The sequence below is a fragment of the Sus scrofa genome, chromosome 16 (assembly GCF_054392235.1).
Source record: "Sus scrofa isolate SSC_HxYL_T2T_F1_AM1 chromosome 16, Sscrofa_HxYL_maternal_Yorkshire_Landrace_v2.0, whole genome shotgun sequence".
Taxonomy (NCBI): domain Eukaryota; kingdom Metazoa; phylum Chordata; class Mammalia; order Artiodactyla; family Suidae; genus Sus; species Sus scrofa.
In genome coordinates this window covers 59,693,352-59,714,632 of record NC_139398.1, presented here as the reverse complement: position 1 = coordinate 59,714,632, position 21,281 = coordinate 59,693,352, and the positions used below count along the sequence as shown (strand labels likewise).

The window sequence follows — 21,281 nt, the reverse complement described above, 5'->3', positions numbered from 1 at the left end:
TCCGATTAGATCCCTAGCCTGGGAACCTCCATATGCCATGGGAGCGGGCCTAGAAATGGCAAAAAGACAAAAAATAATAAATAAAATAAAATACAAAAACCCTGGATGAATCACCCCACGAACAAACATAAAGGTGAAATCAAAAAATTGAGAAGATCCAGAGAAGAAACACCAAAGCGGCCCGCGATTGGAGCAGGCGGGGCCAGCGCTCCTAAAGCGCTGGTTGTTACTCTCTCCAGCCCGCGGTCTGCAAGCCGCCATGCTCTTCCGCTCCCAGAGGCCCGGTGGCGGAAGTCGTCACTCGCGGAGGGACTGAGCCCACGCCGCGCACCCAGCAGTAGGCGCGCCATGGCGATGGGCGGCGGTGGCGGCGGCAGCGGTGTTCCTGAGGCGGAGGACTCGGTGCTGTTCCGGCGCGGTGCAGGCCAGGTGAGGCTGCGGCCGGCGCTACCTCCGACCAGCGTCCCCTCCTCGCCCTCAGCTCCTTCTCCGGCCAGTCCGCTTACTGCCCAGGTCGTGGTGGGCATGTTTCTAAGACTTTACCCATTTGGGAGCCTCAACCTCAAATTCCTTCCTCTGGCAGTTAGGGCTCGTTAATGACTTTGAGCCAGTGCCACACCGCTACTTGCTTGTACCTTGGCTTGTCCATCCCTTTTTCTCACTGGAGGGTGTGCGGGGTCAGACCAGGGTGAAGCGGCGAAACCAGTTAGTCTGTTGAAATGATCCAGGTGTTAGCTGTGAATGACAAAGTACTTGGAGTCTAGATGTATTTTGAAATCACAGGCAACAGGTTTTGCTTATGGATTCGGTAATAAAGGTTTGAGAGAAGAAAGTCAAAGATAACTCCGAGATTTTTCTGAGCAGTTGAAAAGATGAAGTTGCCTTTTACCTAGATGGGGAAGACTGCAAGTAAGCAGGTTTATAAGGGCGAAGGTTAGAATTCATTCTTGGGTGAAATGTGATGGGGGCGAGTTCGAGAATCGGAGAGGAGAAATTTAAGGCAGCGTTTGTAAGCAGATATTTCAAGATTTATTCTAAGTACTGGAAGGTAGAAAATTTGACCAGTAGAGGGAGAAGGAAATGAGATAATGGGTATTCTTAATTGTGTTTGTGCTTGTTTTTAAAGTGGGAGAGATGTTTCAGCATGTTAGTGGGCTAATGGAGATCCAGTAAGGATGGGAAAATTGATGATGCAGGAGAGAGAAGAGAATGACTGAAGCAATGTTCTAGAGTAGGTAGGAGGGAATGGATTTGGCCTTTGTTATAAATATTGACAGTTCATGTGGTGATAGTTATATGAATACAAATTTGTGTGGATGGGCAGGAGATTGTGAAAATTCTGTTTTGATTGATGCTGTTCTCTCAGTAAAAGAAGTGAGGTTATTAGCTAGTAAAGACAGGGCAGGAAACAGGTGTTGGTGGTTAGAGAGGAGGAATGGTAGGAAATGTTGCTAGGCAACATTAAAGGCCTACTTCAAAATCCTAGTTGTCAGCTTAAAGGAGGCTAGACAGCATGATTGTGTTTTTCTCTAGCTAAATTCAAATTCAGGTGTGTGAGGGCAGACAGAATAAATGAATGTTTGAAGTTAATAGGGTTGTAATTTTACCATGTATGAAGTGAGGCAGGGGAGAGGGTACAGGGTGTTATCCTGATGATTGACCATGGAATTTAGCTGGCTAAGAAAGGAAATGAGGACATTAGGATGGTGAGAGAAAAAGTGAGAGAACCAATGTTTTACCAATTCCAGGGAAGTAGAATAATTGTCATCATCAGGCTACTAAAAGGAATGAGTTGCAGAGCCTGGAGGGTGGTGGTTGAAGAGTAGGATTCTTGCCGTTAACTTATGGAGAGGTTGTAGTTAATGGTTATAATAAAGAAGATAGAAATGAGTAGCTGAGACTGGGTGCTGTAAAAGATCATTGGAGTTCCCATCGTGGTTCAGTGGAAATAAATCTGACTGGTATCCATGAGGACATAGGTTTGATCCCTGGCCTTGCTCAGTGGGTTAAGGATCCAGTGTTGCTGTGAGCTGTGGTGTAGGTCACAGGCGAGGCTCGGATCTGGCGTTGCTGTGGCTGTGGTGTATGCCGGCAGCTGCAGTTCCCATTTGATCCCTAGCCCAGGAACTTCCATGAGCTTTGGGTGAGGCCCTAAAAAGACACCCCCCCCCAAAAAAAAGTTGTTGGTAGCAGAAATTTTAAAGACCTAACAAGGATATGGTACCGCAGAGATCATCTACATGGTTTTTTATTTTATTTTTTTTTATTTTTATTTTTTGCCCCCATACGACATATGGAGTTCCAGGGCTGGGGATCAGATCCAAGGCACATTTGTGACCTGTATTGCAGCTGGGTTAACACCAGATCTTTTAATCCACTGTGCTGGGCCTGGGATCAAACCTGCATCCTGGTGCTGCAGAGATGCCTCTGATCCCATTATGCCAGAGCAGGTTTTTAAGTTACCAAAAATTACAACAGGAGTAGTGTTGGAGAGAGTACTGGGATATTAAACCTCAAAGAATGAAAAGGAGCAACCCACGAGACTGTAGGTGATTACAATAAGGAGGACTGTGGACAGTGGAGTTTGGTGACAAGATTTTCAAACCTGAGAGTTTTTAGGAAGGAAGAATAATCTGGAAGTGGAAGTGAAAGTCAGGAAGATTCCCTCCCCACCTCTGGTGCAGTGATTTGAGGGATAGGGAGGAGAAAACATTTCATTTTGAGATAGCTGCAAGGAAAGAGGTGGGCTACTCTTAGTGACTGAGAAACATATTTAACGGTGGTCCTAATGATCTGTTCTGGTTACTGTTGTTATGTAACAAATCACCCAAAACTTACGTGGCTTGAAACAGTAATCTTTTTATTATCTCTTACAGTTCTGAGGATCAGGAATTTGCAAAGGCCTTTCTGGGCAGTTCTCTTTCAGACCTTTTGTGCATTTGCATCCACGCAGTAGTCAAATAGCTGGGGACTGAGCAGCTAGGGATTGAAAAGCCATTCCTTTTCTTCTTGTCTCAGCTTCTCTATGTGGTCCCAATATGTGGGATGGTTTGGATTTCCTACACGCCTTTGTAATCTTTCCCTTTTATTCATGCCTCCTCATGTCTTGTCCCCAGACAATTGCCTATCCGTTTTCTGTTACCATAGATGAGTCTGCATTTTGTAGAATTTTTACAAACGTGGAATCTTTTTGGCTGCTGCTATTGCTGCTGCTGCTTTTTTTTTTTTTTTTTTTTGGCCACGCATACAGAAGTTCCTGGGCCAGGGCTCAAACCCAAGCCACAGCAGTGACAGCTCGGAATCCTTAACTGCTAGGCCCCGGGGAGCTTCCTGTTTGGCTTCTTTTACCCAGCATAGTTATTTTGAGTTTCATCCACTTCATTGTATATATCAGTCATTCATTCCTTTTCATTGCTCTAGGATCCTGTTGCATGGATGGATATGCTTCAGTTTGTCCATTCACTTTTCATGAGCATTTGGGTTGTTTTCAGTTTGGGGCTGTTGGAGATAGAACTGCTGTAACTATAGTGTAGAAGAAGCCTTTGTATGGCCACATGCTTGCATCTCTCTTTGGCAAACACCAAGGTAATGGAATAGATTCATTTTAGTTCTTTAAGAAGCTGCTAAACTTCTTAAAAATGGTTATACCATTTTACATTTCAACTAGCAATATATGAAAGTTCCACTTGCTCCACATCTTTGCTAACACTTGGTATGGTCAGTCTTGTTAATTTTAAGACGTTCTCATAGATGTGTAGTGGCATCTTATCATTGTTGTAGGTTTTTTTTGTTTTTGTTTTTGTTTTTGTTTTGTCTTTTTAGGGCTGGACCCAAGGCATATGAAAGTTTCCAGGCTAGGGTCAAATTGGAGCTGCAGCTGCTGGCCTACACCATAGCCACAGCAATGCCAGATCCAAGCTGCGTCTGCAAGCTACACCACAGCTCACAGCAACTCAGGATCCTTAACCCACTGAGCAAGGCCAGGTATCAAACCTGAGTCTTCATGGATGCTAGTCAGATTCATTTCCACTGAGTCACAATGGGAACTCCTGTTGTGGTTTTAATTAGCATTTCCCTAATGACAGATGATGTTGATCATCATTTTATGTGCTTACTTGCCATCCATATATCTTCTTAGGCGAAGTGTCTTTTCAAATACTTAACCCTTTTTTTTTTTTTTTTTTTTTTGGTCTTTTTGCCTTTTCTAGGGCCGTTCCCACAGCATACGGAGGTTCCCAGGCTAGGGGTCTAAACGGAGCTATAGCCACCGGCCTACTCTACAGCCACAGCTCACGGCAACACCAGATCCTTAACCCACTGAGCAAGGCCAGGGATCAAACCCGCAACCTCATGGTTCCTAGTCAGATTTGTTAACCACTGCGCCACAACGGGAACTCCATGCCCGTTTTTAAATTGAGTTATTTTCTTTTTGTAGAGATTTGAGAGTTCTTTGTATATGCTGGTACAAAACCTTTATCAGATAGGTAATTTGCAAATGTTGTGGCATCATTCATTTTTCATTCTCTTAACAGTATCTTTTTAAGAACAGAAATTTTTAATTTTTTTAAATGTTTAATTTTTTTTTTTTTTTTTTGGCTGTGCTTATGGCACGTGGATATCCCAAGGCCAGAGATTGAACCCAGACCATAGCAATGACCTGCTGCACTGACAATGCCAGATCCTTAACATGATGCAACACAAGGGAACTCCCAGAAATTTTTAATTTTGCTAAAATTGAATTTTTCAGGTTTTTTCCCTCTTTGCATAGCTGCAGCTGCAACATATGGAAGTTCTCTGGCTAGAGGTCGAATCAGAGCTGCAGCTGCAGGCCTACACCACAGCCATGAGAACATTGGATCTGAGTTGCATTTGTGACCTACTCCAAAGCTCATGGCTACACTAAATCCTTAACCCACTGAGCGAGGCCAGGGATAGAACCTGCATCCTCTTGGATACTAGTTGGGTTCATTTCCACTGAGCCATAAGAACTCCAATACCATACAGTTTTGATTACTATAGCTTTGTGATAATGTTTGAAATCTGGGAGCTTGGTGCCTTCAGCTTTATTTTTCTTTCCCAAAATTGCATTGGCTATTTGGAGTCTTTTTTGGTTCCATACAAATTTTGGGATTTTGCTAGGGGTTGCATTGAATCTGCAGATTACTTTGGCTAGTATGGACATTTTAACAATATTAATATTTCCAGACCATGAGTATGGAATATCCTTACATTTATTTCTCCCTTCTTCATTTATTTAATGCTTTTTTTTTTTTTTTTGTCTTTTGAGGGTTATACCTGTGGCATATAGAGGTTCCCAAGCTAGGGGTCTAATTGGAGCTGTAGCTACCAGCCTACACCACAGCCACACCAGATCTGAACTGTGTCTGCGACCTACACCACAGCTCATGGCAACGTCGGATCCTTGACCCACTGAGGGAGGCCAGGGATTGAACCAGCAACCTGATGGTTCCTAGTCCGATTCTTTTCTGCTGCGCCATTACAGGAAGTCCTTCATTTATTTAATGTCTTAATACTTTTCAGTGTATAAGCCTTTCTCCTTAATTAGGTTTATTCCTAGGTATTTTATTCTTTTTGAGGCAGTTATAAGTTATCATATTAATTTCTTTCTCTGATTTTTTTTTTTTTGGAATGTAGAAATATAATGTGTTTTTGTGTATTGATTTTGTATCCTGCAATTTTACTAAGTTTGTTATTCTGTTTTGGTGGAGCCTTTGATGCTTTCTATATATAAATCGTGTTATCTGCAGATAGTGACAGTTTCACTTCTTCCTTTACAAACTGGATGTCTTTTATTTAATTCTCTTGCCTAATTGCTCTTGCTAAAGTTTCCATTTCTATGTTGAATAAAAGTGGCAAGAGTGTCCATCCTTGTCTTGTTACTGATTTTAGAGGAAAAGCTTTCAGCTTTAACCATTTAGTATGAAGTTAGCTGTCACTTTGTTGTGTTTAGCTTTACGAGGATGAGATATGTTCCCTCTATACCCACTTTTTTTTTTTTTTTTTTTTTTTTTTGGCTGCCCTGTGGCATGTGGAGTTCCCTGGCCAGGGATCAGATGAGCCGCAACTGCCTCAGTGCCAGATCCTTAACCTGCTGTACTGGGCCGAGGATCAAGCTTGTGTTCCAGCACTCCCAAGATGCCACCAATCCCGTTGGGCCACAGTAGGAACTCCACTATATCCACTTTGTTGGGGGTTTTTTTTTTTTCACAAATGGATGTTGAGGGGAGTTCCCTGGTGAACTAGAGGTTAGGACTCAGTGCTTTCACAGCTATGGCCTGGATTCAATCCCTGGTCTGGGAACTAAGATCCCACATTAAAACATTTCATGCTATGCCCAAAATCTATGAACTTCCTGCTTCAAACTGCTTTTCCTGTGCTCCTAAGTTTTGGTATGATATATTTCTATTTCCATTTGTCTCAAGGTGTTTTTTTTTCTCTTTTGATTTCTTCTTGATCTATTGGTTGTTTAGTAGCATGTTGTTTAATCTCCAGGTATTCGTGAATTTTCCAGTTTTTTTCTTGTAATTGATTTCTACTTTCATACATTGTAGGATTCTCTTTTCTTAAATGAGAGTCTTATTTTGTGGCCTGGCATATGATCTATCCTGGAGCCTGCCCCTGAGGTCAGAGCTCCAGGACAAGCAAATAGGTATCTTTTCCAGAAAGAATGGGGATGTATTTCACTCTGCTGTCTGCATAGTGTCCTGGGAGTGGTAACCTGCTAAAAACTGCCTCCAATTCTTACAGTCACACAGGACCCAGGAACATAGGGTCTTTTGACCACCAGAGTCATGCACTCAGGTAGTGTCCCCTGGGTGGCAGCCACATAAACCAGGGCACCAGATGTTTGCAAAAGCTTCCTTCCAGGAGATCCTGGCACCTTGGCATGCAGCAGAGGTGGAGCATGAAGATAGCATCTACCCTCTTAGGTCTCTGTAAAAGATTATAGTTAGTGCCTTAGATGTGTGCCCAGTTAGAAGTCTGTCCCTCAGGCTGCAACCATGGAAATAATAGGCCCCTTTCACAGATGGACTAAGCTCCTGGGTCTGCTGCCTCTGCTGTTCCCTGGGGGTGGAAGCCATTTTAGCTCTCATTCTCTCTTGGTTACAGTCCAGTGAGACCTGTGTGAGTAAGCTCCACTGGCCACTGAAGCCAGACAATCTAGAGGTGACCACTGCCACAAAAACTTGGGCACTGAACAAGGGTATAAGCTCCTTTTCTGGGAGATACAGGTGAGCTTGAGCGAGGCAGAGAGAGTATAAATATTGCATCCTGCAGCCTCTCTGCATCTCTGTAAATCCCTAGTATGTGCCAAACCAGAAGCCTGCTTCTCATGCTTAGGTTCCTGGACAAGCAAATAAACTGTTTTCACAAGAGAGACTGGGGTAGGTTTCATTCTGCTGTTTGTGCAAGTTCCCTGGGGGTGGTAACCTGCCAAGGCTGTCTGTGTTACAGTCCTGTGGGATCCAGGACAAGCCCCACTCTGGGCTGCAGGTATAAAAAAGGGTACACCAGGAGTTCCCGTCGTGGTGCAGTGGTTAACGAATCCGACTAGGAACCATGAGGTTGCAGGTTCGGTCCCTGCCCTTGCTCAGTGGGTTAACGATCCGGCGTTGCCGTGAGCTGTGGTGTAGGTTGCAGACGCGGCTCGGATCCCGCGTTGCTGTGGCTCTGGCGTAGGCTAGTGGCTACAGCTCCGATTCGACCCCTAGCCTGGGAACCTCCATATGCCGTGGGAGCGGCCCCAAAGAAATAGCAAAAAGACAAAAAAAAAAAAAAAAAAAAGGGTACACCAGACATAAAAACTGGGACACCAGATGTGTGTAAAAGCTCTCTGGGAGGTACTGATACTGTGAAGCACAGCTGAGTGCAGAGATGGCCCCTGCCAGCTCCCGTAAGACAGATAGCTTAAAGATGGTGCTGCTAGCCTCTGTCCTTAGTATCCTATCAGGGCCTAGGTGTAAAATTAGATGCCTGCCCTGCCAGCCAATACTTTAAGCTGATGACAGAGTCTGTGCAAATCGTCTGCTTCTGTGCTGGGTCCTGGGTGTGGGGACGTCTAAGCACGCGAACACTTTCAGACCCATTTCTCGGTTCCTGTTCCCATGTGGGTCTCAGGGACATGAACCTCCTTGAGGGTTTTTTTTTTTTTTTTTTTTTGGTCTTTTTTCCATTTCTTGGGCTGCTCCTGTGGCATATGAAGGTTCCTGGGCTAGGGGTCGAATTGGAGCTGTAGCTGCCGACCTACACCAGAGCCAGAGCAACGCGGGATCCAAGCTGCGTCTGTGACCTACACCATAGCTCATGGCAACGCCAGATCCTTAACCCACTGAGCAAGGCCAGGAATTGAACCTGCAGCCTCAGGGTTCTTAGTCGGATCGTTAACCACTGAGCCACAACGGGAACTCCAGCCCCTTGGTTTTTTGTTTTAATGACTACACCCTTGGCATATTAAAGTTCCTAGGTCAAGGATTGAATCTGAGCCACAGCTGTGCCAATGCCCGATCCTTTAACCCACTGTGCTGGGCCAGGGATCAAACTCATACCTCCACAGTGACCCAAGCCACTGCAATAAGATTCTTAACCCACTGCACCACAGTGGGAACTCCCCCCACCCTTTTTTTAAAAATGATTTTTATTTTTTCCATTATAGATGGTTTACAGTGTTCTGTCAATTATCTACTGTACAGCAAGGTGACCCAGTCACACAGACACACACATATATACATTCTTATTCTCACATTATCCTCCATCATGTTCTATCATAAGTGACTAGATATGGTTCCCAGTGCTATACAGCAGCATCTCATTGCTTATCCATTCCAAAGGCAATAGTTTGCATCTGTTAACCCCAGATTCCCCATTCCTAGTTCTCCAGGTCCATGAGGTTCTCTTCTTTGGAAAGGTTCATTTGTGCTGTATACTAGATTCCAGATATAAGTGATAGCATATGGTATTTGTCTTTCCCTTCCTGACTTCTTTCACGTTCTGTGAGAGTCTGTAGTTCCACCCATGTTGCTGCAAATGGCATAGTTTTGTTCTTTTTATGGCTGAGTAGTATTCCGTTGTGTATATATACCACATCTTCCTAATCCATTCCTCTGTCGATGGACATTTAGATTGTCCCCTTTGTGTTTTAAGTTAGATATTTTGGGCACCTGAGGTGCCCAATTTGATGTTCAAACACTTTGCTCCTTAGGCAGAAGCTCCAGGTTTTGTATTCCTTCCTGATTGTGGGTCACCATACCACGTAGATTTATGGCGAGACTGTTTCTCAGCCTTTCCTACACACTGTTTTTTGTTTCTTTTTTGACCGCCCTACAGCATATGGAGTTCCCAGACTATGGATCAACTCCAAGCCCACAGTTTGGAACTACACCACAGTTGTGGGAATGCCAGATCCTTTAACCCACTGTGCTGGGCTGGGCATCAAACCTGCATACCAACATTCCAGAGACGCTGCTGCCAATCCCGTTGTGGGAACTTCTCTCCTACCCACTTTTGGATTAAAGCATCTATTATTTGTCTATCACAGTTCAATATTTTATATTTATTTTATACTGTTCATATACCTCTCAGTGATGAATGCTTAGTACAAAGTGGGTCCTCAAAAATAGTTGGTTTTTTTTTTTTTAGAGTTCTCTCTTGGCTCAGTGGGTTAAGGATCTGGTATTATCACTGCTATGGCTCTGGATACAGCTATAGCATGAGTTCAGTCACTGGCCCAAGAACTTGTGTATGCCATGGGCACGGCCAAAAAATTTTTTCTTTTTAAATTGAATTAAATTTAAATAAAAAGAAATAATTATTTTAGGTATTTTCTCAGTTATTTAATATCACTCCATTTAAAATTAAAATAGGAGTTCCCATTGTGGCTTAGCAGGTTAAGAACATGACTAGTATCATGAGGATGCGGGTCAATCTCTGGCCTCACCCATTGGGTTTCGGTGTGGGTCACAGATGCAGCTTGGATCTGGCATGGCTGTGGTTGTGGTGTAGGCCAGCGTCTGTGGCTCTGATTCAACTTCCATATGTCACAGGTGCAGCCCTACAAGGACACAAAAATTTTTTTAATGACCTGGTTAGTCAGTATTAACAGTTTTTATCCTTAAGCATTTTGAGAATTATTTTTTGAATAAACTAGACACATAGCAAAGTCAAGGAAAAAAAATTTTTTTGGACCACAGGGTCTCTGGTCAGAATAATAGCATTATCATAGTGTGGGTATAGTCAAGCTGATGGCTGTGTGTTTTCCCATTCTTCCAGACTAAACCCTTTATCTGCTCTTAGAAAAGACTGAAATGTGGGTTACCCTTGAACAGATACATTAAGTTGTGGAGTATTTGGAGTTCCCATCGTGGCACAGTGAAAAAAAATCTGACTGGCCTCACTAAGTGGGTTGGGGAATCCAGTGTTGCCGTGGTGTAGGTCGCAGGTGCATCTTGGATCTGGCGTCGCTGTGGCCGTTGGCTCTGATTGGATCCCTGGCCTGGGTACCTCCATGTTCCTTGGATGTGGCCCTAAAAAGACAAAAAAAAATTGTGGAGTATTTACTTCATGGCACTCTTAAAACATTTACACATGTCTAGCTTTGGGGATAATGTAAAAATCTCTGAGCAGGTAGGCTTCTTGTGGTTTTATTTAGGATTTAAAATACCCATGTTTGGACTTTCCTGGTGGCCTAGCAGTTAAGGATCCAAGGAGCCACTGCTGTGGTACAGGTTCGATCCCTGGCCTGGGAACTTCCACATGCCTTGGGCATGGCAAAAAATAAGTAAATAAAATAATATAAAGTTCCCTTTTTGGTGTAATTTGATTATGTCTGGATTAAGATAGCTCTTGTTACTAACACACTTTTTTGATGAAACCCAACCAAATGTAAATTATTTCTTATTCTTCACCCTTCCCAGAGTGATGATTCGGACATTTGGGATGATACAGCGTTGATAAAAGCTTATGATAAAGCTGTGGCTTCATTTAAGGTATAAAATATTTATTCTTTTCTTTTTTTCTCATGTGTACTTGTTCAGGAAAAAATTGGTAACATACTTTCAGTAAAGTGTTTAAGTACATATTATTCAGTTCTAATTTTGAAGATTTAAAGAGAACAAGTGAGGAGTTCCTGTCGTGGCTCAGTGGAAACAAATCTGACTAGTATCCATGAGGATGCAGGTTTGATACCTGGCCTCGCTCAGTGGGTCAAGGATCTGGTGTTGCTGTGAGCTGTGGTGTAGGTCGCAGATGCAGCTTGATCTAGCTTTGCTGGGGCTGTGGTGTAGGCTGGCAGCTGCAGCTCTGATTCGACCCCTAGCCTGGAAACCTCCATATGCTGTGTGTGCAGCCCTAAAAAAACAAAAACATTAAAAAAAATAAAGAGAAGAGGTTAGGAGTTTCCATTGTGGCTCAGTGGGTTGAGAACCCGACCTAGTTTTTGGGAGGATGCGGGTTCAATCCCTGGCCTCACTTAGTGGATTAAGGATCTGGTGTGTAGATGCAGCTCAGATCCACTGTTGCTATGACTGTGGTGTAGGCTGGCAGTTGCAGCTCCGATTTGACCCCTAGCCTGCGAACTTACCTGTACCTCGGGTACAACCATAAAATAGAGAGAGAGAGAGAAAAAGAAAAAAACAGGTTAGATAGGAAGTTAGTTCTCTTGTGGTAAGGCAGTTTAAGGATCCAACATTGTCACTCAGTGGCTTTGGTTACTCCTGTGGCATGGGTTTGATCCCTAGCCTGGGAACTTCCACAGGCCATAGGCACGGCCAAAAAAAAACCCTCAAAGAAACAGTTAGATAAATTTGTTGTATTCCTTTAGAAGTTGGTAGCCTGTCTATATGTCATCCCTTTAATAGAGGCAATTTCAGTAGAGTTTTAAACATGTATTGTTTTTTAATATGTTTATACTGTATCAAACTACAGAAGTCTTCTAATTCAGATTAGTAGAAAGACAATCTGAATTATAACTTTAAACACATAACAGGAGTTCCCATTGTGGCTTAGCAGAAACAAATCTGACTAGCATCCACAAGGACACAGGTTCAATCCCTAGCCTCACTCAGGGGTTAAGGATCCAGCATTGCCATGAGCTGTGGTCAAGGCTGCAGACCCGGCTCGGATCTGGTATTGCTATGGCTGTGGCATAGGCTGGTAGCTGCAGTTCCAATTCGACCCTTAGCCTGGGAACATCCATGTGCCGTGGGTGCAGCCCTAAAAAGACAACAACAACAAAAAACCATGTAACAAACCATTATTGCATTAATATTGATGATAAATAGCCGTAGTGTAGTAATTAATACTTGCAGTGTTTACAATGTTCTAGGCATTGTTTCATATGCTTTACATGCATTAAATTAATTTAATAACCCTCCTCAAATCCTGTGAATTAAGTATCAAGTGTTCCTGCTGGTGATGAATATCAAGGAAGATAGTTCTTTTGCAGGGTTAAGGAATATAGTTCTTTTGCAGGGTAATGTCCATTTTTTGTGGCCCGAAGATATTTCCACAGTTGTCCAATTACATCGCTTTCCCTGCTCTCTGAGGTATTTAGTCTTATTGAGCACCATGCCTGGGCCATCAGTCTGGGCCCAGAGCACCTAGTCATACAGAGCACCAAACATAGAGTCCATTCTGTTCACTAGTTACTCTTATAGCATGAGGTAAAGACCAGGTCTGTATAATGGAAAAAATAAAAATCATTAAAAAAAAAAAAAAAAAAGATCAGATCTGTATGTCATCCTTGAAGCTGAACTCTAAATTTGTCTAAATTTGTCAATATCATGCTTTCCAACATACGTATAGACTAGAAGTATACTAATGCAGAGTTACCAGGAAAGTTTTATAAAATGCCGGTTAAAATGGGGGTTGATACATATAAAGTTGGTGATACTGCAGAGGGAAGTAGACTGAGTAAAGAAAAAGAACTGATTTGGGCCAGAGATAGTTTCCTCTTAGTTGTATTGCATTTGAGGTAAATGTGGAGATATGAAATTGGTAATGGAAATGCTGATCTAAGTGAACCATCAGAGCTGGATAATAGTTTTGGTAGTTTAAATAGAAATAATAATTGAACTTGTAGGAATAGATGATCCTGAACTTGTAAAGGATGACCATTTCTTGTTGGAAATGCTCAAGTTTAAAATTTGATGGAGAAATAAAAATGTTAGGACCCTTGAAGTTCCCTGGAAGCCCAGAGGTTAAGGATATGGCTTTGTCACTGCTGTGGCTCAGGTCACTGCTGTGGTGCAGATTTGATTCCTGTCCTAGGAACTTCTGTGTGCCCTGGGCAAGACCAAAAAATAAAAAGTATTAGGGCCGTATTGCTATGTTATAAAAAATGTAATGATTGTTGGAGTTCCTGTTGTGACTTAGCAAGTTAAGAACCCGACATAGTGTACATGAAGATGCACATTCAATCCCTGGCGTAGCTCAGTGGGTTAAGGGTCCGGTGTTGCCACAAGCTGCAGCATAGGTTGCAGATGTGGCTCAGATTTGGCATTGCTGTGGCTGTAGTGTAGGCCCCAGCTACAGCTCTGATTTGATCCCTAACCCAGGAACTTGGATATGCTCAGGTGCGGCCATAACAAAAATTTAAAAAATTATATATGTCATGATTATCAAGAGAAGTGATTGAGTCTAGTGTTATAGAAAGGTTGAGAGTGAGGAGACTTGATTAAAGGCATCCTTAGAGCTGATGATCAGATATATTATACCCTTAAGAGCAGTTTCTATAGCATATGGGATAGTGAAAAGAGGAAATCAAGTCTGTCTGAGGTGGTTGGACCTAGAGACCAGTTTATAGTGACAGAGTTATGTTACAGTTTTTTTTTTTTTATATATCACTCTGTGACATGTATATTTCTTCTCATGTTTTCATAGCATGCTCTAAAGAATGGTGACATTTCCGAAGCTTCAGATAAACCAAAAGCCACACCTAAAAGAAAACCTCCTAAGAAGAATAAAAGCCAAAAAAAGAATACCACAGCCTCCTTGAAGCAGGTTATTTTAAAACATTGAAATTTAATTTCAAAGAATTTCTTTTTATTGTCTTTGTTAAAGAGTATAAAATGCCCTTAACTTAAATGAGTACTACAGTGTTTTCCATTGACATGTAATTATAAAATTTCTAAAGCAACTGTTAAACTTTTTGTTTTTTAGGAATATCCATGTTAATAAAAGTATAAGGATTTAGGTGGAAATGACAAATAATAAATTCAGATCAATGTTTATGTTGGGTGTGGAGAGGAAGAGGGCGGTGTTATTTGGGAGGAGTACTTAAGGGCCTTAAACTGAATTGGCAGTGTTTGACTTTTCCAAAACCAAGAGAGGTATCCTTTTTTTCTTCAAAAACTAAAAACTATTACTACTTGAGGGCCAAAAATTCTGAGAATCATTTCTGCTATTTTTTTTATTATTATTTTTAATTTTTTGTCTTTTTGTCTTTTCTAGGGCCACACCAGCAGCATACAGAGGTTCCCAGGCTAGGGGTCTAATCGGAGCTGTAGCCGCAGTCCTACACCAGAGCCATAGCAACACTGGATCCGAGTCTTGTCTGTGACCTACACCACAGCTCACGACAATGCTGGATCCTTTTTTTTTTTTTTTTTTTTTTTGTCTTTTTGCTATTTCTTCGGCTGCTCCCATGGCATATGGAGATTCCCAGGCTAGGGGTAGAATCGGCGCTGTAGCCGCCGGCCTACACTAGAGCAACAGCAACTCGGGATCCCAGCTGTGTCTACAACCTACACCATAGCTCACGGCAATGCTGGATCCTTAACCCACTGAGTGAGGCCAGGGATCGAACATGCAACCTCATGGTTCCTGTTGGATTCATTAAGCACTGAGCCACAATGGGATCTCCCTTGTTTCTGCTATTTAAAATGATTGACCTGCAGTTCGTGTTGTGGCTCAGCAGTAATGAACCCAACTAGTATCCATGAGGTAGTGGGTTTGATCCCTGGCCTCAGTGGATTAAGGATCTGGCGTTGCCATAAGATGTGGTGTAGGCCGCAGGCGAGGTTTGGATCCCATGTTGCTGTGGCTGTGGTGTAGGCCAGCAGCTGTAGCTCCAATTCTACCCCCAGCCTGGGAACTTGCATATGTCACAGGTGTGGCCCTAAAAAGCAAAAAATAAATAAATTAAAAAATAATAATAAAAATAGGAGTTCCTGGGAGTTCCCGTCGTGGCGCAGTGGTTAACGAATCCGACTAGGAACCATGAGGTTGCGGGTTCGGTCCCTGCCCTTGCTCAGTGGGTTAACGATCCGGCGTTGCCGTGAGCTGTGGTGTAGGTTGCAGACGCGGCTTGGATCCTGCGTTGCTGTGGCTCTGGCGTAGGCCGGTGGCTACAGCTCCAATTCAACCCCTAGCCTGGGAACCTCCATATGCCACGGGAGCGGCCCAAGAAATAGCAACAACAACGACAAAAAAAAAGACAAAAAGACAAAAAAAAAAAAAATAGGAGTTCCTGTCGTAGTGCAGCAGAAACTAATCTGACTAGGAACCATGAGGTTGCAGGTTTGATCCCTGCCCTCGCTCAGTGGGTTAAGGATCTGGCATTGCTGTGAGCTGTAGGTCGCAGACTCCGTTCAGACTGGTATTGCTGTGGCTATGGCGTAGGCTGGCGACTGTAGCTCCAATTCAACCCCTAGCGTGGGAACCTCCATTTGCCTGAGTGCGGCCCTAAAAAGCGCAAAACAAATGAACAAAAAATCTGTTAACTTGGAAACTAATTGTATCATTAGCTGCTTTAGTTGTATCATTACCAAAGGGGAAGAGTGCTGATGTTTGATGAGTGCTTGCTATGTGCTAGACTAGATAGAGTGCTGGACCCTTTATATGCTCCCCCTCCTTTCTTTCCTCCACAACAAATACATGAGGAAGATGATACTAAACCTACTTAACGTATAGGGAAAATAAGATTCAAGGAGGTTAAGAAACATGTCCATGATTATATAAGTGGCAGAATTATGACGTATTTATATTAAAATTCAGATTTCTGGGAGTTCCCGTCGTGGCGCAGTGGTTAATGAATCCGACTAGGAACCATGAGGTTGCGGGTTCGGTCCCTGCCCTTGCTCAGTGGGTTAACGATCCGGCGTTGCCGTGAGCTGTGGTGTAGGTTGCAGACGCGGCTCAGATCCCGCTTTGCTGTGGCTCTGGCGTAGGCCGGTGGCTACAGCTCCGATTCAACCCCTAGCCTGGGAACCTCCATATGCCGCGGGAGCGGCCCAAGAAATAGCAACAACAACAACAACAACAACAACAAAAAAAGACAAAAAGACAAAAAAAATAAAAAAATAAAATTCAGATTTCTGTGTTTTTGACTCCCAAGTCTTTTTCACTATAACATTCTGCCTCCCAGAAAAGTTAACTGGAAGCTACTGCTCCACACCCCCCCGCCCGGAACAAGATTATAGTTTGTTTACCCTCTTTTAAGGCAATATGTGTATGTGTATCTTTGGTTTCTTTTATAGTGGAAGGTTGGTGACAGATGTTCTGCCATTTGGTCGGAAGATGGCTGCATTTACCCAGCTACCATTGCTTCGATTGATTTTAAGAGAGAAACCTGTATTGTGGTTTACACTGGATATGGAAATAGAGAAGAGCAAAATCTGTCTGATTTACTTTCCCCCACCTCTGAAGTAGCTAATAATATAGAAGAGAATGCTCAGGAGGTAAGGATACAAGAAGTAGAAATCTTGCAAGCAGAGACTAGATGAGAAACAGAATGGTATAACTAGTTTGATCCACTGAGGCACTAAATTTTTTGTAATGATACTTTTATAACAAAAATAAATATATTTCTTTCTCTTAAAAGAATGAAAATGAAAGTCAAATTTCCACAGATGAAAGTGAGAGCTCCTCCAGATCTCCTGGAAATAAGCCAAATAACATCAAGTCAAAAGCTGCTCCATGGAACTCTTTTCTCCCTCCACCACCCCCTATGCCAGGAGCAGGTCTTGGACCAAGAAAGGTAAACTTCTACCCAGAAAAGGTTTCCCAGCAAATGGATAATAGTATTGGGACATTCAGCCCCTTGTTAGTGAATTGTAGCTTTTCTCATGAAATTGTTTTCACTTTCTGTAGATGTTATATATACATATCTGAGAATTCTTTGAATAAGAAATAAGATAAAAATGCAGAATGGTTTATAATGAAGGACTTTGGCAATGACTTTTATGGAGTATTAGGTCTTAGGGTAATAATTTAGCAAACTTAAAAGTTTGAAAGCATAGTATTGTATCGTCAGCCAGGTATCGTGCTGCAGTCCCTATGACCCTTGTGTAAGGTATATAAAAATCAGAAGAGAATCCAGTATTTATATCTGATGCAGTTGAAATCCAGAGAAGCTCCCTGATTGTTTTGTAGAGCAAAATGTAAGTTTTTATTTGGGGTTCTTTTGGTTATCAGTAACCAATCACCTTAAACAAGAGATTTTTACCTCAGGTTATGCCGTGCTGTCCAAGTCCCTGTCCCATTGTTGTATACAAAGCAGTGATTTCTTCAGGCAATAATAAAGATTTTTAAAAATTAAGCATAACATTAAAACTTTTCCTTAGGCTGTTCTGTGAGAGCTTCCTTATTGAGGTTTATATTATATTTTATATGCAGAACATATACATAATATGCTTAATTGGTCTCACAGGGCTGGTTTTTCTTGTTAAGTGAGAAGCTTACTAGTTTTTACAGTATATACCCTATGTTAGCATACGTAACTAAAAGGGACGTCTGATAGATTATACAATTTAGTTGGTGAAACTGTAGGAGATACATTCTTTCTTTTGTTTTAATTTTTATTTTTTTTTCATCTTTTTGCCATTTCTTGGGCTGCTCCCACAGCATGTGGAGATTCCCAGGCTCAGGGTCCAATTGGAGCTGCAGCCGCTGGCTTACACTAGGGCCACAGCAACACAGGATCCGAGCTGCATCTGCGACCTACCACCGCTCACAGCAACGCCGGATCCTCAACCCACTGAGCAAGGCCAGGGATCGAACGTGCAACCTCATGGTTTCTAGTCGGATTCGTTAACCACTGAGCCACGACGGGAACTCCGAGATACATTCTTTTATGATTGAAATGTCTTGCTAAATATAGGATCTCTGATCTGTTAGGTAATTAAAAATCTTTCTTACTTTGGTTTTACTTCCTGAATGTCTATATAGGAAGGAAATGAGAAAAATCTAAGTTTATGGGTCTATATGACTTCAGCATTTGATACGCAAAATTCTGTGGAGTTGGGTTTTTTTTCTTTGCCTTTTTAGGGCTGTACCTGTGGCATGTGGAAGTTCCTGGGTTAGGGGTCAAATGGCAGCTGCAGCCGCTGGCCTATACCACAGCCACATTAATGTGGGCATCTGAGCCACATCTGCGACCTACACCACAGTTCATGGCAATGCCAAATCCTCGATCCACTGAGCAAGACCCGGGATCGAAACCACATCTTCATGGATACTAGTCAGGTTCTTAACCCACTGAGCCACAGTGGGTACTCCTGTGTAGCCTTCTTGATATGGATAATACAGATATTATTCTGGGTGATTATTTAAACTCTTTTGACATTGATTTTTTTTTTCCTTTTTACATATTGAAACTGGTAAATTAATTTTCCTTTGAAATATTCTTTATAGCCAGGTCTAAAATTCAACGGCCCACCACCACCACCACCGCCACCGCCACACTTCCTGTCATGCTGGCTGCCTCCGTTTCCTTCTGGACCACCAGTAAGTGCAAAAGAATTCAAATTAAACTTTGCTTTCATACACAGTTTGGAATTTAGCAGAACATAGGTAGTTGGAAAATGTTGTTTTATACCATACCTAGGGCCACATCCTAATGGATAAAAATTCAAACTAAACATAGGGGTTTGTGGGGTTTTTTTTTTTTTTTTTTTTTTGTCTTTTTGCCTTTTCTAGGGTCGATCCCACGGCATATGGAAGTTCCCAGGCTAGGGGTCTAATTGGAGCTGTAGCTGCCAAACTACACCAGAGCCACAGCAACTTGGGATCCAAGTTGAGTCCAAGACCTACACCATAGCTCATGGCAATGCCGGATCCTTAACCCACTGAGCAAGACCAGGGATCAAACCTGCAACCTCACGGTTCCTATTCACATTCATTAACCACTGTGCCACGACGGGAACTCCTGGGGGTTTGTGTTTTTAATGACAGACTCAATCCTCATAAAGGCCCAACTCTGAGTCCTATTGTGCATGCTTCCATCCTGGCAGAAGTATCTAAGGGAGGTAACTCGTATCCAAAAGGATTTAATTACCCTGTACTAAAGATTTATCTTTTAGGAGTTCCCTTTGTGGCGCAGCAGAAACGAATCTGACTAGGAACCATGAAGTTGCGGGTTCAATCCCTGGCCTTGCTCAGTGGATTAAAGATTCGGTGTTGCCGTGAGCTGTGGTGTAGGTCGAAGATGCGGCTTGGATCTGGTGTTGCTGTGGCTGTGGCGTAGGCCGGCAGCTATAGCTCCGTTTGGACCCCTAGTTTGGGAACCCACGTATGCTGTGGGTGTGGCCCTAAAAGGACAAAAGACAGAAAAAAAAAAAAAGATTTTATCTTTTACCCTTCCAGGTATGCTTGGATGTTAGCTCTGATCAGGTAGACTCTCCAGATATCTATTGATAAATTTTTAGATATCAACAATGGGTGAAATATGAAGACGCTTTTTGGTAAAATCTGTGTTGCGATGGAGTTAGTGCAGGTATTGTACCCAGAACCTTCACTTGAAATGCTGTGTGGGTGTTTTTTGAGGAAAACTGTAGAAGCATTCATCCATGGTCTTTTTACCAGTAGCTTCATAATGAAACAAAAAAAATAGGTCTAATCAAAGCAAATGTTTTTTATGTAACTTGTTATCTTTTGATTCTTGTTCAATTTAATTTTATTGGTCTTTTGTTGTTCTGGTTGGCTTTTTCCAAATGCCATGTTTTTAAAAAATTTTTAAAGTAGGAGATGATCAGGAATGTAGGGAAATTTACAAATAACATCCAGCATTCTGTACGTAAAGTGGATTTCCAGACTACATTTTTGTCTACTGACTTTAAAGTGTATCTTTCTCTGTTTACAGATAATTCCCCCCCCACCTCCTATATGTCCAGATTCTCTGGATGATGCTGATGCTTTGGGAAGTATGTTAATCTCTTGGTACATGAGTGGCTATCATACTGGTTACTATATGGTAAGTGATCACTCTGCGTCTTTTCTGACAGTCACTTTGTGTTTTTGTGACTCTTTTGTTGGTAACTAAAAACTGATTTGTTATGTCAGGTAGAGTCTAAGGATTGGGAACTATAGGCGTATGTCAGAGATATTACAGGTTCTGTTCCAGATCACAGCAATAAAATGAATATCACAGTGAAGTGAGTCACATGATTTTTTTGGTTTCCTAGTACCTGTAAAAGTTATGTTTACAACATACTATTTACTAGTATGTATTTAATAGCATTTTGTCTAACAAAACCAGTGTACATACCTTAATTTTAAAATAAATTATTGCTAAAAAAAAACGGTAGCTGTCATCTGACAACACCGGATTGCCACAAACCTTCAATTTGTACAAAATGCAGTATCTGGAGTACAATAAAACAAGTATGCCTGTACCTTACAGTTTAAAAAACCATAGCTATCTAAGGTTAAAATTACTCTTGTATTGTCCCCATTAAGTATAGTTGTAGTTATTTTTAAAATCTTTCATATTATTAGTTTATTTTGATTCCACTTGGCCCTCTGTATCCATGGGTTCTGCATCCCTAGAGTCCACCAATTGTACATTGAAAATGTTCGAAGAAAAAAATTCCAGAAAGTTCCAAAAAAAAAGCAAAACTTAGATTTGTCCCGTGCCAACAACTATTTACATACCATTTACATTGTATTAGGTAATATAAGCAATCTAAAGATGATTTAAAGTACATAGGATGTGTGTAGGTTATATTCAAGTACTATGCCATTTTCTGTAAGGGACTTGAACATCCCTGAATTTTGGTACCCCTGGGGGTCCTGGAGCCAATCCCCTGGAGATACTGCAAAATATTTCCTAACTTAAAACATGCAGAGGAGTTCGCCTTGTGGCGTAGCAGAAACAAATCCGACTAGTAACCATGGGGTTGCAGGTTCGATTGCTGGCCTTGCTCAGTGGATATAGGATCCAGCATTGCTGTGAGCTGTGGTAGGCTGCAGACATGGCTCGGATACTGTGGCTGTGGTGTAAGCTGGCAGCTATAGCTCCAATTCCATATGCTGCAGGTGCGGCCCTA

At 42.2% G+C, this 21,281-nt stretch overlaps 1 protein-coding gene across 9 annotated transcripts in view; it reads left to right on the top strand.

Annotated features, from left to right (window-relative positions):
- The first annotated feature begins 299 nt into the window (after positions 1–299).
- The window catches only part of SMN1 (survival of motor neuron 1, telomeric), a 38,593-nt gene continuing 17,611 nt past the window's right edge, over positions 300–21,281 (top strand). For 4 of the 9 annotated variants that reach the window (XR_014830691.1, XR_014830690.1, XR_014830689.1 and 1 more), the window contains exons 1-7: positions 300–429; positions 10,932–11,003; positions 13,897–14,016; positions 16,494–16,694; positions 16,838–16,993; positions 18,649–18,741; positions 20,096–20,206. Coding sequence is in view for 5 of the 9 variants with exons in the window: in XM_005672519.3 (XP_005672576.1) it covers positions 349–429; positions 10,932–11,003; positions 13,897–14,016; positions 16,494–16,694; positions 16,838–16,993; positions 18,649–18,741; positions 20,096–20,206 (834 nt within the window). In the remaining 4 variants the exon portion in view is untranslated. 9 annotated transcript variants of the gene reach the window in all.